The sequence below is a fragment of the Thalassophryne amazonica genome, chromosome 9 (assembly GCF_902500255.1).
Source record: "Thalassophryne amazonica chromosome 9, fThaAma1.1, whole genome shotgun sequence".
Lineage (NCBI taxonomy): Eukaryota > Metazoa > Chordata > Actinopteri > Batrachoidiformes > Batrachoididae > Thalassophryne > Thalassophryne amazonica.
The window spans coordinates 75481398-75497522 of record NC_047111.1 but is presented as its reverse complement, the minus strand read 5'-3'; the positions used below and the strand labels follow the sequence as shown (position 1 = coordinate 75497522).

General features: G+C 44.1%; 1 protein-coding gene across 1 annotated transcript in view; it reads right to left on the bottom strand.

The window, feature by feature from the left end:
- LOC117517415 (cilia- and flagella-associated protein 54-like) overlaps positions 1–16125 on the bottom strand; it is a 133783-nt gene that overhangs the window by 6399 nt on the left and 111259 nt on the right. Inside the window, exons 52-53 of the mRNA XM_034178419.1 lie at positions 13474–13615; positions 13198–13355 (exon numbers count right to left, since the gene is read on the bottom strand). Coding sequence (XP_034034310.1) covers positions 13198–13355; positions 13474–13615 — 300 coding nt within the window. The remainder of the gene's footprint in view (positions 1–13197; positions 13356–13473; positions 13616–16125) is intronic.

Here is a 16125-nt window from a genome sequence, read left to right as displayed (position 1 = left end):
AGATGGCTTGCAGTAATAACTGTAAATCTGGATACGGTCATGTTTGGGGGGGGACTAGGCAAGATAAAGTTTTCTCAACCATAGTAGAGAAGCTTGAATCTTCGACTGGACTGGGTTGCTTGACGCGAGGACGTTTCGCTTCAAATCGCAGAAGCTTCCTCAGCTAAAATTCTTGCTCTGGAAGTCTGACTTCTGTCTGACTCTTGTAGAGAAGAATAAAACAGAAGCCAACAAAAGCTGGAGTTTTAAACCTAACCAGACCCCTCCTACTGAGAGGCAGATTGCTATAGGCTAGTGACTAAACAATAGCTCTAATTAGCAACTATTGTGCTCTAGTTAGCACACCTAATGACAGGACAGCTGTCCCTCTAATGATGGGATGGATGACTTTCTGATGGCTCCCTTGATGACGTGAATGACTCATTACCATGAACAAAAGACTGAAACTCCTTTGACCTGAGTATCCCATTGTAAACAGGGGATAAAGTGTGTCTCAGACCCCCTCCCCGGTTAAGGCTGGGTTTCAAACGTTTCACAAAGAATGCCTCCTTGTCCCCTCTCTCAAACCATTTCTTCTCTCTGGCTAATATTTTAACTTCCTTGTCCTCAAACGTGTGGTCAGTGTCTTTAAGGTGGAGATGAACCGCAGACTGAGGTCCACTGGTGCCCTCTCTGCAGTGCTGGTATAACCTTTTGTGTAAAGGTTGCTTCTTTTCACCTATGTAGTGTTTGTTACAGTTTTCCTGACATCTGATAGAATACACTACATTGCTCTGTTTGTAACTAGGGATCATGTCCTTAGGGTGAACTAATTTCTGTCTCAAGGTGTTAACCGGTTTAAAGTAAACTGGGATTTTGTGCTGTCTGAAGATCCTCTGTAGTTTTTCCCCCTACTCCTGCTAAATAAGGGAGAGACACTCCTCTTCTTCTTGTCTCCGTCTCCTGTCTATCTGGTCTCTCTGGTCTCTAGAAGACACTGACATGACTCCTCCTGTCTCAGCAGCAACCATTTAGAAATTACACACTTTTGCCCTGCAATATGGCAGTTTTTTAAATATTTTTATTTTTATTTTGAGGGGTTGGCTGTCCAATGGATAACACACCTAATGCAAAACAGAAAGTTCCAGTTTTGAATCCAGGCTAGCTTGTCTGCCTCTTTAAATGTATGCATCTGATATTCCCAACCCTTAGAATAAGTAACAGCATTTCCAGGAACTGAGTTTCATGTATCCATGCAGTGGAATTCGCAGAGGTCATGGGTTCCAACATTTATAAGAAACAATGTCCAACACCCTGCTTTACACCAAAACATTTAAGGCTGAATACGAAAGTGTTTAAAATAGAAGAAAAATAAAAATGTTTCATCAATTCTAACCATAAATGAGAAAACTTTGCTGAATTGGTTTTTAAACTTGGTTTCAAAGGCACTGACAGAATACCCAGTAAAATAGCTATCCTCCTGATCCTGCATTATATTTTAGTTATTTTTATTTAACTTGAAAGGATAAACCACTTGAGATTTCTAATCTCGTTTTCAATGGGGTCCTCAATAATAACAACAAAAACATCCAATGGGCAAGAAAGATGCAGCAGTACATACATAACAAAATATACAAACAGAAGCAACATTAGTTACAAAAACTTAATTACACACAAACATGTCTACACGCATACACCCACAACCAATCACACCACACACGCAAACACACAAAGCTCTCTAACACTCTCCCATGAGTTCTACCATACAAAATGAATAAAATTAATTGTTATGGACAAGAGGAATCAAAAACAGTTACACATGTTTTTAAGGTGTTGTACAGGGGCACTTTTAAATACAGACAAAGAGGTTTAGATTAGATATACTTTATTGATCTTACAGTGGAGAAATTCCATTTACACTCCAGTTACCTCAGACAGCAATTAGTCCACAATTATTACTTGTTTACCATAATAATGGCACACATCAGAATTAAAGGCATCACATACACATTTGACATTGTTTATGTGCACTAAGTTTGAAGAAGTCAGTTATCCGAATTGAGGCAAGTGGGTGAAGGCCACGCAGCAACCCTGAGATGCGCCGGCATCAGCTTGGGGGGGGACGTGAGCTGCAGCTAAAACTGCACCGCCCCCACCGAAGGGGGAAGGAGTGACGTAGCAGGCGCCGGAAAGGGGGGGGGGGGTGTTGATGGGGGAAGGAGGGGGTGGGGGGAGGGAATGGAACATGCTTCAGTCCTGTGAAAAGCAGTTTATTGTCTTTGTGAGATGAGATACAGCCAATGTTCCCCAGGCCGAAACAAATCCCTCTGGAGGAAAAACAGTCGGGTAATTTGACCTTCAGGCTTGATAAGCCTGTAATGTTATGGTTACAGCAGTGAAAAACACTTTTTAACAGTTCACTTGCACAACCAAATCCCAATTATGAATTAAGAATATTCACCAGCCTCTGAAATCTTCAGCTTCAACTGCAAGGCACGCATCTGCTCCAAGATGTCATCCAATTTGCATCTGAGTTCAAGAGTCATTGCAGTCTGAGAATGCACTGCCTTGCCAACCTCGTTAATCATGACGGACAAGCGAGGGGCCGTGCTTCTTGATGCCGCTGTCTTGCCAATTTTCCAGTAGATCAGGGCAGCACATAAGCCAAAAAGTACCAGCCCTGCTACCATGAGACCAAATATGAATAAATCCTCGACATCCTCAATGGAGAAAGGTGCCAAGCATGCAACACGCCAAGACCCCCAGGAGTCGAAGACATAGCCCGCAGGGTACGTTCCATCTGGGCAGGTAGGATCCCCCGGTCCTGACCTTCTTGTAGAAAAAATGGTGTCAATAGCGTTCAGAGACCAGCTGATCAATTCCATGGTTAATCCAATAGTAGTCCAATAGATCCAGAATCCAATATAATTTGAGGAATTCACAGTCTGGTGAAGTAGGGATTTGAAGGTTAAACGCAGAGAACAGAGATAAGGGAGAGTGGAGGAGATGCGACCGCCCTCGTCGGAGTCCCAAGCAGATTGAGATTTAGGTTGCAGAGTGGATAGAGGATGGAAGACTGTTCCAATCATAGGGTGCTTTATGTTTAAATGAAAATTTTCCAATTTCCTTATTAATTCGTGTGACAACAAAAAAGTTTGAGATGCATGTCTCAGACTATAAGAAGACCCAAAAGGAGTCAAATATTGTTTTAAATATTCTGGATAACTGAGATTAATTCATTTAAAAATAAATATCAACCAGTGAAATTGTCGTCTGGAGGATGGAGTGAGCCAGGACAACTGGTTATAAAGGTCACAATGGTGAATATAAAGGGCCAGCGCAGAATAAGTGGTTTAAGATGAGAAGAGGAAGTATTTTGATAAACTATGTCACTATAATCAAGAATGGGGAATAATAATTGCATGACAATCCTCTTTCTTATAGAAAAATGAAAACAATTAATTGACTGATAAAGTAGTTTCAATTTATATGTAATTTTATTTGTGACAGTCTGAATATGGTTTGTAAAAGAAAGAGAAGGATCAAGCCAAAGACCTAAATATTTAAACTGCTCAACAGGTACAATTGGGGTATTATCCAAAGAAGTAAGAATGAGCTCAGCTACTGATATAGAGCTTTTCTTGAATAACATTGAGTCAGATTTTTTATTGTTAAGAAGCAATTTCTTAGCTTGAAGCCATAATTGAACCGACTTAAAATCATGCTGAAGCGCGTGCTGAATGTCAGCAATATTAGGTTTAGAACAATAAATAATAGTATCATCTGCATAGAGTTGAATGTTACAGTCTTTTAGATGAGATGAAGGTCATTAATAAAAACTGTAAATAAAACAGGGCCAAGTGAAGAACCCTGGGGCACACCTTTATCTATAGTTTGAAAGTCAGAGTGACAATTTTGAAAAAAAAAAAACACACATTGTTGATGGTGATGGAGATAAGAGTTGAACCAGAGAAGAGAAGACCTAGCAACACTAATCAAATGTAATTTGTCCAACAGTAGATAGTGATCAACCATGTCAAATGCCTTGGTAAGGTCAATAAATAAGACACCAGTAGGTAAATTATTATCAAAGCCAGTAAAAACATGAATAGTGAACTTCAATAAAGCAGAAGTTGTTGAAAAATATTATCTAAATCCAGATTAAAATGGAGATAAAAGATCAGTCAGATAAATAATCTGATAGTTGGGTAAAAATGATTTTCTCAAAAACTTTGACAATGTTATTAATAACTGACATTTGTCTGTAGTTGTTTAAATCACTACGGCCATCCCCTTTGGGAAGCAGAATAACCCTTGGACATTTCCAGCCAGAGGGCACATCCCAGGTGGACAAAGATAAGTTAAAGAGATCAGCTAAAGGAAAGGAAAGAACATGAGATGCAAGCTTAATAAACTTAGCTTCAATACCATCCGGACCTACACTTGAACTAGAGAAGAGCCCATCCATGGCCCCCTCAAGCTCAGCTGGGCTGACTTGTGTAAATGAAAATGAGCTATTACAAGACAAGGTATCAAAAGACAGGAAACAGTTACCAGTAAATTGACCTTGAGGTGAACAGGAGAAGTGCTGACTGAAGGCATTTGCTATAGTTTGCTATTTTCTCATCAGTCATCAGTCCCTCAGTGGTGAGAAAGACAGCCTCATCAGTAAGCTTTAGGCCAAAACAGATGATGCTGTGATGACAGATGGTCTCTAAACAACAGAGGGCTCATCCGGCTAATATGCACATCATTGTTAGGGACTTTAATAAAGCATGCCTCAAGACTGTTCTCCTCAAATTTCACCAGCACGTCAAGTGTACGACGAGGGGAGAAAACACACTTGATCATGTTTATTCTAACATAAAGCATGCCTACAGAGTGACCCCCATCACCCACCTTGGACAATCAGACCACCTTTCTCTGCTCCTCTTACCATCTTACACTCCCCTCGGGAGACAAACAAAACCAGCCACCCAGACCATCAAAGCCTGGCCTGAAAATGCCCTTGCACAACTGCAGGACTGCTTTGCCTGCACAGAGGGGAGCATTTATGAAGAGAGTCTGTCCTCTTCTACATCAGGTGCTGTGTAGAAAACGTCACCGAAAACAGACACATCCGGGTCTTTCCAAACAGGAATCCCTGGATGACAAAGGAAATCCAAACCCTGATCAGAGCTTGTAACTCAGCCTTCAGGACGTGAGACAGAGCTCTCGACAGCATCACCAGAGCTGACCTGAGGAGGGGCATCAAACAGGTTAAAAACTCCTACAAAAAGAAATTAGAGGGATACCTGATGGACAATAACTCATGTCAGATGTGGAGGGCCATCCAGGCCCTAACCAACTACAAAGGCCACCCACCTCCAACATCTTCCAGCACCAGCAACACACTGGCAGAAGAGCTAAACAGCTTCTTTGCCCGGTTTGAGACCACCACCACACACCTGCAGTCACGGCCTCCCTGTGGTTCCAGCACCACACTTCTCTCTCTCTCCAGGAACATGAGGTGAGGAAAAACGTAAGAGCAGTGAACCCCAGGAAAGCTGCTGGCCCTGACGGTATCCCAGGGGTGGTGATTAAAGCATGTGCAGACCAACTAGCAGGGATCCTCACCAAACTCTTCAATCTCTAACTGACACATGCCATTACTCCCACATGTCTGAAGCCATCTACAATAGTCCCCATCCACAAAAAACGTGCCATAGACAGCCTGAATGATTACAGATGCATTGCCCTGATGTCTGTAATCATTGAGTGCCTAGAGCAATCAGTCTCCCAGCACATCAGAGACTGCCACCCTCCCTCCCTCGACCCCCACCAGTTTGCTTACAGGGCAAACCAGTGATGGTGTATGGAGGATGCCATCGCTCTCACACAGTGCTGAGCCATCTGGAGAACAAGAACACCTATGTGACGGTGCTCTTCGTGGACTACAGGTCAGCGTTTAACACCATCATACATCCTCATCACCAAACTGCTGAAAATACAGATCCCCCTGCCCACCTGTAACTGGATTAAAAACATTCTGACCAGCCGCCCACAGTCTGTGAGACTCAGCCCCCACCACTCCTCCACACTCATACTCAGCACTGGCTCCCCTCAAGGCTACATTCTGAGCCCTCTACTGTATGCCCTTTACCCCTATGACTGCTCTCCAGCCCATCCAAGCAACCACATCATAAAATATGCGGATGATACCACAGTGGTTGGACTCATCTGCAAGAGGGAGAAGACAGCGTACAGGGCCAAGGTGGAGAAACTGTCACTCTGGTGCTCAGGGAAAAACCTGATCCTGAATGTTCAAAAAAAGAACACATCATGGACATCAAGAAGAACAGACAGGGCCACCCCCGTACCCCCTCCTCATAAATGGAGAACAGGTGGAAAATGTCACCACCTTCAGGCTTCTGGGCACCCACATCTCTACAGGCCACTCCTGGACCTCCAACATCAGGGCTCTGGTTAACAAGGCTCAGCAGCGGCTATACTTTCTGCATGCTTTCAGGAAGAACAACCTGGACATGAAGTTGCTGCTGGCCTTCCATCACTCCTCGGTGGAGAGTGTACTGACGAGTGCCGTTGTCAAAAATGTCTGCCAAAAAAATCAAGCTCCTGGATCGGCATAATCAGAGAAGTTGGATAAAAATGCACCTGTCTTTGTTCTCTCCTGTGAATGAAAGAGAGAAGCAGCAGAGGGTTTTTTTTTTTTTGGAATCTGGACTTGATCTGTCAGTGTGATTTTTGGGAAACACATTTTCCAGTGAGCCTGTTTAACTTTTATTCTTCATAAAGTGGTGATCTCTGCGCCTCTTCTACTTTCTCTTTTTTTGCACAAACTGAAGAGACTTTCGTGTTTTTTCCCCATGTTAAGGGAAACTGCTTAAACTTTCGACGTTTTAAGAAAATAAATAAGAAGATTGGACTGCATTTTTCCCACCTTCAAACATTTTTTAGGTGATGTCATCGTGCTGTGTTTTGGCTGGTATTATGTCGGGAGGGCGCACGGAGAACTGCAGCAGCCAGGCGGTAACTTCGTGTGGAAGTCCGGAAAATCAGGTGTAAAGTGCGGCTGTAATTTCCTCGCAGGGTCATGGGTGGCTGAGATCGCCAGCGAGTCACAGCTGTTCTCATCATCCTTCCCCCCTCCCTCTCTTCCATCCTCGCCTTTCTTAAGCCCCGTTTACATACAGACGGTAAGAGCTCCCGGAAGCGTCCCAGAAGAGTTTTTGGCCGTCTTAAGGATCACACGCCGTTGTTAACACCGGCACTAGGGGGCGTGGCTTAGTTCCGGCTTTACCGGGAATCGTCGAAAAATTACTCAACATGCCGAATAATTCCGGGAGCGCACCCGGAGACCTCCCGTGATGACAGCGACAACACGAACAATGGCGTTTGATACTTTTTAATTGCCGTTTCATCTGCCGCTTCCTGTAGTGCCGCCGTTCTCGTCGCGCCGCGATGACCAATCAGGGATTGAATATGTAGTGACGTGGAGATGTCTGAAGTTTGAAGATGTGAACATGTCCTGTATCTGGTAGCAGCCTGTGAGCAGGACTTATGTCTCTTTTGTCCTTTATTTTACAATCATGACAGAGTTTTTGGAGCGAGCAGCAGCACCACAGCAGCGTGGAGCGGAGGTTCTTTTTATTTTTATTTTACGTGCGTGCGCACCGAATCGTCCTGGAGATTATTTTGCTTATTAGCTACACAGCTGTATAATAAAGCAAATGGTGACTGGCTTCTAAACACAATTATGACAGAGTTTTTTGGGGGAAAGAGCGAGGAGGAGCCCCGCAGCAAACAGCAGCAGCAGAGAGCGGAGTTTCTTTTTTTCTTTATTTTTTTTTACGTGCGTGCGAGCGAATCGTCTGTAGAGAATATTTTATTAATTAACTACACAGATGTATAATAAAGCAAATGGTGACTGGTTTCTAAACACAATTATGACAGAGTTTTTTGGGGGAAAGAGCGAGGAGGAGCCCCGCTGCGGAGTTTCTTTTTTTCTTTCTTTTTTTACGTGCGCGCGAGCGAATCGTCTGTAGAGAATATTTTATTAATTAACTACACAGATGTATAATAAAACAAATGGTGACTGGTTTCTAAACACAAGTATGACAGAGTTTTTTGGGGGAAAGAGCGAGGAGGAGCCCTGCTGCGCGTGCTCCGCCCCTTTCCACCGCGAAAACAGCCGGAACTACCGCGAACTTCGGTCTACATACTACTTGCCGACAAAACCGTCTATGTGTAACCTGGGCTTTACCCCTTTATTTTCCCCTCTCATTGTCATTCAGCACTCTCTGTGTGCCCCTTTGAGCTGGACCATTTCGGGACCTCACCAGACAGTGTTAGTCCGTGTCACCCACAGCAGCCAGCATGGGTAGGCAGTCATGACACATGCTGCCTTGCATTGCGCCCACAGAAATCCTGTCTCTACCTCGCAGTTTCCTCCATCAGCCAGTGCAGCGAGCTCACCTCCAAAAGCGCCTGACCCTGCCCCACGGGGACTAAATCTGACTCCTGCTCCTGTCTGCGAGGACAGACCCGCAACTCTGTTCTTTTCCTCATAAGAATTCATTTTGGAGACTTTACACGCTGGATTATGCATCTGTCCACGCGGCCAGGTATCCCGCTGGGGGTCAACAAGGTGGTCTGGAGTTGTTCGTCTCCTAAGCGTGGGCGCGCTTTCACCTGTTTCCCTCCCTGTCATGGATGCCCAGCACCACCAACACCGCGCCTGCTGTACTCTCCATCACATTCTGGACAGAAGTGTAAATTTCTTCAGTAAGTAATGTACATGTACTTACTGAAGAAATTTGCACATTATCACTTACATGTATGTTTACAAGGCTAAATACTTGAATACTTTGTTCTGTGTTTACAAAGTTCAGTGCAATGTTCAGTCTACTGTAGCTGCACAAATGGTGGTGGTATTTATTTATTTTGAATTTTATATTTATTTGTTGTCATGTTTGGTGCCACTGTTAATGCAAAATTATTTATTTGCAACTGTTTTCAAAACATTAATGAATTATTATTAAAATAATAATTCAATATTAATTTAATGTTGAGTATTGAGAAGTTATTTTGGAAAGAAAGAGAACTGCACTGACAAATTCTGAATTATTGTTCCAGGGTTCTCCCCAGAAATTTTTAGTATAGCGGTGCTGTTGGCAATTATCACCTGAGGCGGGGCGAGTTGCGAGTCATTTTGACTGGTTTTAGATGCATTGAAAGCAAGAATAATAGACAAAAAAGACACTTGCATGCCTATCTCGGCTTTCAGTGGCTTACCAGTTGAGTGAGTATAAGAGAAACTGTGGAGAGCTGGGCATGTCCTAACTTGTCCTCTGACACTCCAAAACAGAGGTGTTCTTTGTCTCGCTCCATCAGCGGCTCCGTCGTGACGCGCGAAACCTCCGCGCGGCTTTCCATGACAAAATCTCTTGTTAAAAGTGAAATCTGCCGGAAAATGGCTGATGTCCAGCTCTTGTGATAACCAGAGAAATTGCACACGACGGTCCCGGATCGACACAGCCATCCGTTTAGAAATGGTGGTTTCTGCCTGTCGATCGCGGCTTGGAGCGCGGCGCGCCGTGGGCCATTGTGGTCCGTCCTTAAAGCGGTAGTAACACTCCGTAATCTCTGTGAAGCCCATAAAATTTTCACCGAAAGCCATGTGAATTTTCCGAATAGTTTCCAGCTGCCTGTCTCTAACAGTTTCTGAATAAATTCTGATGGAACAAAGCCCAAATCATTCCGCCATTTCCTCGCAATGAAAAAACGACGAGGGGTGGACCAGTGCTCACTCAAAGCCTGCCCACAGGCAAATGACGCAACCGACAGGTGTGAAAAAACTCACGCATGCGCACGAAGGTTCAAGCTTGGCTGACGTAAAAACATATGAATCAAATCCATATATTTTTTGCATAAAATAAAATGGTCGGATACTTTTCTCACAGACCTCATAAAAATTACTTTTGCAAAGTTTTGAGGAATTCCTTTGAGATTTAGGGGTGCCACCTAACACATGAACTTTTGTGAAATTGCAAAAAATGTGCAATTTTTAGTCTAATTTCCAAAAGTTTGACCTGGAAATGTTTAATACAGTGAACCTTTATACAGTAACATGTTCTATAGGGTTATCACAGTATAAGTTGTTTGTTTGCCCTTTGGGCAGCTTGGGCATTTCTCAGAATTCAACTTTCAAGATTCTCCATTCATTTTGTCCTATAGACAAAATGAATGGAGGTCAATGGGACATGTTCACAAGGCCTTACCCTGAGTTTTGTGTAGCAGTGATGGATATGCGACACACATATAAAGTTTAATTGACTTTATTGTTAAACACAAGGGGTGATACTGGACACCACCTTCATTGTGCGCCCTACACTGGGACAGCAAGTTAACACCGATGCTCAGTAATGTGGAGGAGCATCTTACAATGGTGGTTGGAGATGCAGAGTGGCTGAAGCTTCTTGGTGTCCCGGCGTATAAGAAGCAGACCAATGAAGCATGTGGAGTGACCATTGAATGGTTGACATGCAAGTTGCTACAGGACTGGTGCTGCACTGACCAGGTTGTCAACATGGCATCTGACACCACTGTGTCAAACACCAGCCATCTCACAGCAGCCTGTATTGCCATACAGCTCTCACTGGGTCGACCACTGCTTTGGTCTGGGTGTCGGCACCACATTGGTGAGGTCCTCCTGAACCAGGTTTTCACAGACCTGAAGGTGGAGTCATCACGCTCGCCAGAGGTTACCTTGTTCACACGTCTGAGAGAGAAATGGAACCTGTTACCACAAGCATCCAGCAGTTAATGGTCCCGCTCCATTCCTGGCAACACCGAGCAACCACTCCTGGGCAAGTTACGTGCTGAACTTGTCAGGTGCGCAAAAGAAGTGACTGACCACAAATGAGGTGACTACCATGAGTTTGTGCAGCTGTGTCTTGTGGTTCTGGATACAGATGGTGAAGAGCAGACTGCAGTGAACGTCCAATGAACAGGAGCGCTCCACAAGGCACGATCGATGGCCAAGCTGCTCTATACTCTCAAGCTGGCTTTGATGTAGCAGCACATCGCGTTGCTTCCCCAGGACACAATCACCACACGGCAGCAGGTGCCGAAGATTCGGCCATTTGCCATTTTCATTACACACATCTATGCAAAGTGGTGGTTGACCTGCGAGAAAGCTGTAGATGCTGCCTGGAATGACCTGACACTCTACCCAGCCCAGTCTCACATTTTTTTCATGCTCCCTTCACGAAATGAGTCAAATTTTCGTGACAGAGTTTTTTTTAACTCACTATTACTAACCCTACTCCTACCCCCAACTCTAACCTTAACCATAACTGAATCCTACTCCTTCCCCCCACCCTAATCATAACCACCCCGACCCCCCCCCCACTTTTAATTTTGTGCCGCCATCACGGAATGTATTAGAATGAATTTGTGCTGCCGTGACAAAAATGAGGCGCTTTTTGTCACAATATCACAAACCAATAGATTAATGTATATTTCTTGCTGCTGAATCATGACTTGCCGTGAGACAAGACTGTAGATGAGGGCATTGCAGCATCAGTGATCAAGGTACTGGAGAGGCATTGCTGGTACCTGACAGGTGAGATGCTACCCCTGGCTCTCTTCAGCAGCAAGGTGCCCAAGGATGACAAGTTTGTACTTGCCAGTGCGATCTTGGAGCACAAACCCACTGATCTCCCCATGCACATCCCTGAGCAGGGCTTTGGCAAGCCAAAAGTTCCCCACCCTCTTGCCAACCACGAGCTTGGCTGACCTCACCAATAAGGATTGCTGGTTTTGGATGCACCAGCTGCACAACTGATCCAGAATTTATGTCTTTTGATGTGAAGGAATGGCCAGGAAGGAGCAGCACCTGCAGAATGTGCTGCAGGCAGTTAACCATGACCGCAGCCAACAGCCAAACATTCTCTGCTGCAAATGCAAGCTAATCCCTGAATAGGACGGTTACTCTGAGGTGGTGGGTGGGGAGACATATCTGGGGGGAGACGCACTAGCTAGGTTCAGAGTTCAGGTTCCATTTCCTCTCTTTCTCCCTGGTGATGTCAGAGGAGTGGACTCTGGCACAGACTGAGTAATTAAGTTTGAAATTTAGATATTGTCAGCTTTTACCATTAGGCCCTGTTAGTTAGGCACTAGAGAGGGTTTGTTCTTTTCAGTGTGTCAGTATCACCCCTTGTGCTTAACAGTAAATTCAATTAAACTTTATATGTGTCCGACTTCTATCACTGCTGCACAAAACTCAGGGTAGGGCCTTGTGAACATGTCCCATTGACCTCCATTCATTTTGTCTATAGGACAAATGAATGGAGAATCTTGAAAGTTGAATTCTGAGAAATGCCCAAGTTGCTCAAAGGGTAAACAAACAACTTTTACTGTGATAACCCTATAGAAGATGTTTCTGTATAAACGTTCACTGTACTCAACATTTCCAGGTCAACCTTTTGGTAATTAGACTAAAAATTGCACATTTTTCAAAATTTCACAAAAGTTCATGTGTTAGGTGGCACCCCTAAATCTCAATGGAATTCCTCAAAACTTTGCAAAAGTCATTTTTATGTTAATTGGAATACAGTGCAATGCCAGCCAAATTGATATTTTGAAATACGCAAATTTGATGCACCCTAATATACATATATATCATATTTAAACAATTTTTGTGGTGTATGTCTTGTTTTTCTTTTTTGTGATGTACGGTAGCTCTGTGGGACGCAGCCGATCTGCTCTGTGTGAGCCTGATCCCGTCAGAGCTCAGAAGCTAAGCAGTGTGGGGCTTGGTTAGTACTTGGATGGGAGACCTCTTTGGAACACCAGCGGCTGTGTGTGTTTCTCCAGGTAAAACTGGAGTTGCATCAGGAAGGGCATCCGGTGAAAAACTTGTGCCAAACACCAATGCGGATCTCGCTGTATCCGCTGTGGCGACCCTGAACAAAAATGGAAGCACCCAAAAGGACAACAACAGTAGCTCTGCGGGAGCACCTCTAATTTCGCTGTCCCCCCCAAAAGACTATTCTATTCTTCTACCTTTTTCTGTGAGTAAACTGAAACTTGATTTTAGGGAAATTAACTCCCAAAGCTCTATGGTTCTTTCTGTTCCTTTTTCAATCAGCAGTATTTCTGCAGTGTTATGTGACACTGTGATGGGATGTTTTAAGTGTGTGTCTAATTACATACTTGAAGCAGTGACATGCTATCTTCAGTATTTCCTCTCTGTGCTTCCAATGCAGCACCTTCAACCATGAAAAGGGCTTGAATGTCAGGATCTCCCCATGATGCACATTCTGCAAGAGTCTCATGTAATGCTGAAACCGCACCCTCCTTATAGTTTGTACCTTAAAAAGCATAAAATAAACATCTGTTTGGGCTTTTGAAACTCAAAAAATAGACAGATAGAAACACACAATGAGACCCTCCTAAATGTACAGGTGCAGCAGAAAACAGAAATAGTACCAGATGTTTGTGCTGCCAGGCTGCGCAACAGGGCTAGGCGAAAACGCAACCACAGTGCAACTCCAATGCGTTCACTGGCCTCAACATCTCTGGGATTGTCACCACCTGGATGTTGTGGTTCACTGTATGAAAATATACAACCCTGTCGACAGATGCAGGTTCAGTTACCATGTGCAATGCACATTTTTGAAATGCTATTACAATATGAATTTATGAAGAAAGGAGTAATTTACAACACTGACCCCAATCATCCAGAGTATACTTCTAATATGAGCAGTGAATATCACCAAAGTCACAAATAATATATCATACCTATGAACTGTGCTGTTAAAAATACCGAATTTAAATGACACATCGACTCAGGATCAGACTAAACATGTCAACAACATTTCAGGGACAATGCATTGTAGTGTACTGAATCGCCTCACACTGGGGTACAAGAAAATGTAACAAATATAAATTAAAACAATTTTTAATTAAGTATGAAATTTAATTAAATATCTCAAAAGGGGCACCACCTACATACCACAGTAACTTGATTATGTTACGATTGATATATTAATCAGTCTTTGATCTGAAAGTCCTAAGTTCTGGATACAACTGATCAAACTGGACACAAGAAAAACTGGCATAATATTTACAGATTTATTGACATATGTACAGGTACATGTGACTGAGATTTTGAGAGCATGAATAATTTAATTTATTTCATTTATACAGCGCCAAATCACAACAAAGCTGCCTCAAGGCGCTTCACACAAGTAAGGTGTAACCTTACCAACCCCTAGAGCAAGCACACAGGCGACTGGTAAGGAAAAATTCCCTCTGATGATATCAAGGAAGAAACCTCAAGCAGACCAGACTCAAAGGGGTGACCCAATGCTTAGGACATTCTAACAGATACAAGGTTTTTGCAAACGTTTACAAAGCTGAAGAAACAGAAAGCAGGAAATCAAACAACATAACATAGCAAAAGAAAAGATGAATTTGATGAGAAGTCGACGCAGGCATTTGCACCACAGGCAGGGGTCATCCAGCATTCCTCATGCTGTCAGTGGGCCTGTTCCTGCAACAACGTCCATTCCATATGCAGACTGCACTGTGTGGCACCAGCTTCAGGCCTGGCATCTCATGGTCAGTCCAGCACCCCGCAGTTTGTATCAGTCAATCCTGCAATCCTAGATACAGCTAACACTTAACTTAGACTCGTGCATCATACATTACTCTGACGAAGTGAGGAACCTTGGGACGCTTTTGATCCCACGTTGTCCTTTGACCCACACATCAGAGAGACTACCATGACTCCTTTCTTCCACCTTTGTAATATAGCGAAGATTCATCCCATCCTGTCTATGGCTGATGCAGAGACTCTTATCCATGCATTTGTCTCTTCCAGAATGGACTACTGCAATGTTCTATTCTGTGGTTTACAGCAGTCCAGCATTAGGGGTCTGCAATTGGTTCAAAATGCTGCCGCCAGAATTTTGACTAGAAGCAGAAAGTTTGTCGACATTACACCGATTTTGGCCTCTGTTCATTGGCTTCCTGTTTCTGTGAAGTCTGATTTTAAGGGTCTGGTAACTTATAAAATTATTCACGGATTAGCACCTCCCTACCTAGCTGATCTAATTACACCCTATGTACCAGCATGTACTCTGCACTCTAAGGGCGCAGGACTACTTTGTGTCCCTAAGGTTAAAAAAGTCAGCAGGCTGCAGAGCCTTCTCTTATCATGCACCTGTCTTGTGGAATTATCTCCCTGCATAGATAAAACGGTCAGATTCTGTAGAGACTTTCAAGTCCAGACTAAAGACGCATCTATTCTCCATATTACTATAGTATGAAACATGGCTTCCTCTCCTTTTGGTTCATATTATTAGCAACAGAATAGGTCTCTGTCTCACTTCATCTAAATTCTGGGTCTGTCAGTCAAGCACATGGCTAGCTGGTGATGACCACCTTAGCAATCTCTTTGCTTCCCTGTTCATTTACTGCTGGTGAAGTAATCCCTCAGGTGCAGTTATTTCCGGATGACTGAGTCTGCTCTTTTTCTCTCGGTCTGAGGCACTGACAACACTAATGACTGAACCTGATCTTGCACCCCAGTGTTGTGTGGGCCGCTGAAGAGGAGGTACTGCTGGCCCACCACCACCAGAGGGCGCCCTGTCTGGAGTGCGGGCTCCAGGCACCAGAGGGCGCTGCCGCCTCACAGGAGCAGCCGGGGTGACAGCTGTCACTTCTCACCTACGACAGCTGTCACCAATCATCTGATCAGCAGTGGTATATCAGCAAGACGACATCTCCACCTCTTTGCCGAGATATCGCTCTACCTAGGAGGTACAGTACTCAGCCGACTGTGTTGTCTTTTTGACATTAACACTTTGTTACTTTTGTGCGTTAAATAGCAGACATTCTTCCGGCGAGAGGTTGGAGGTGGTTTTCCCGCCATACGGATTGCTGGGTGCAAACGCACCCACATTTAACTGTTTTTGTTCCTCGCCAGCAGTACCAGATCCGACACGCGGAGGCAGTGGCTACCTGGGAGTTCGGGACTTGGCGGCTACAGTATTCCCGGGGTTCGGTGGCGGAGGAAATCGTGTGGTTCCGGTTCTGCTTTGGACAGACGTCTCTTATCTTCGAGCCTGCCCACGT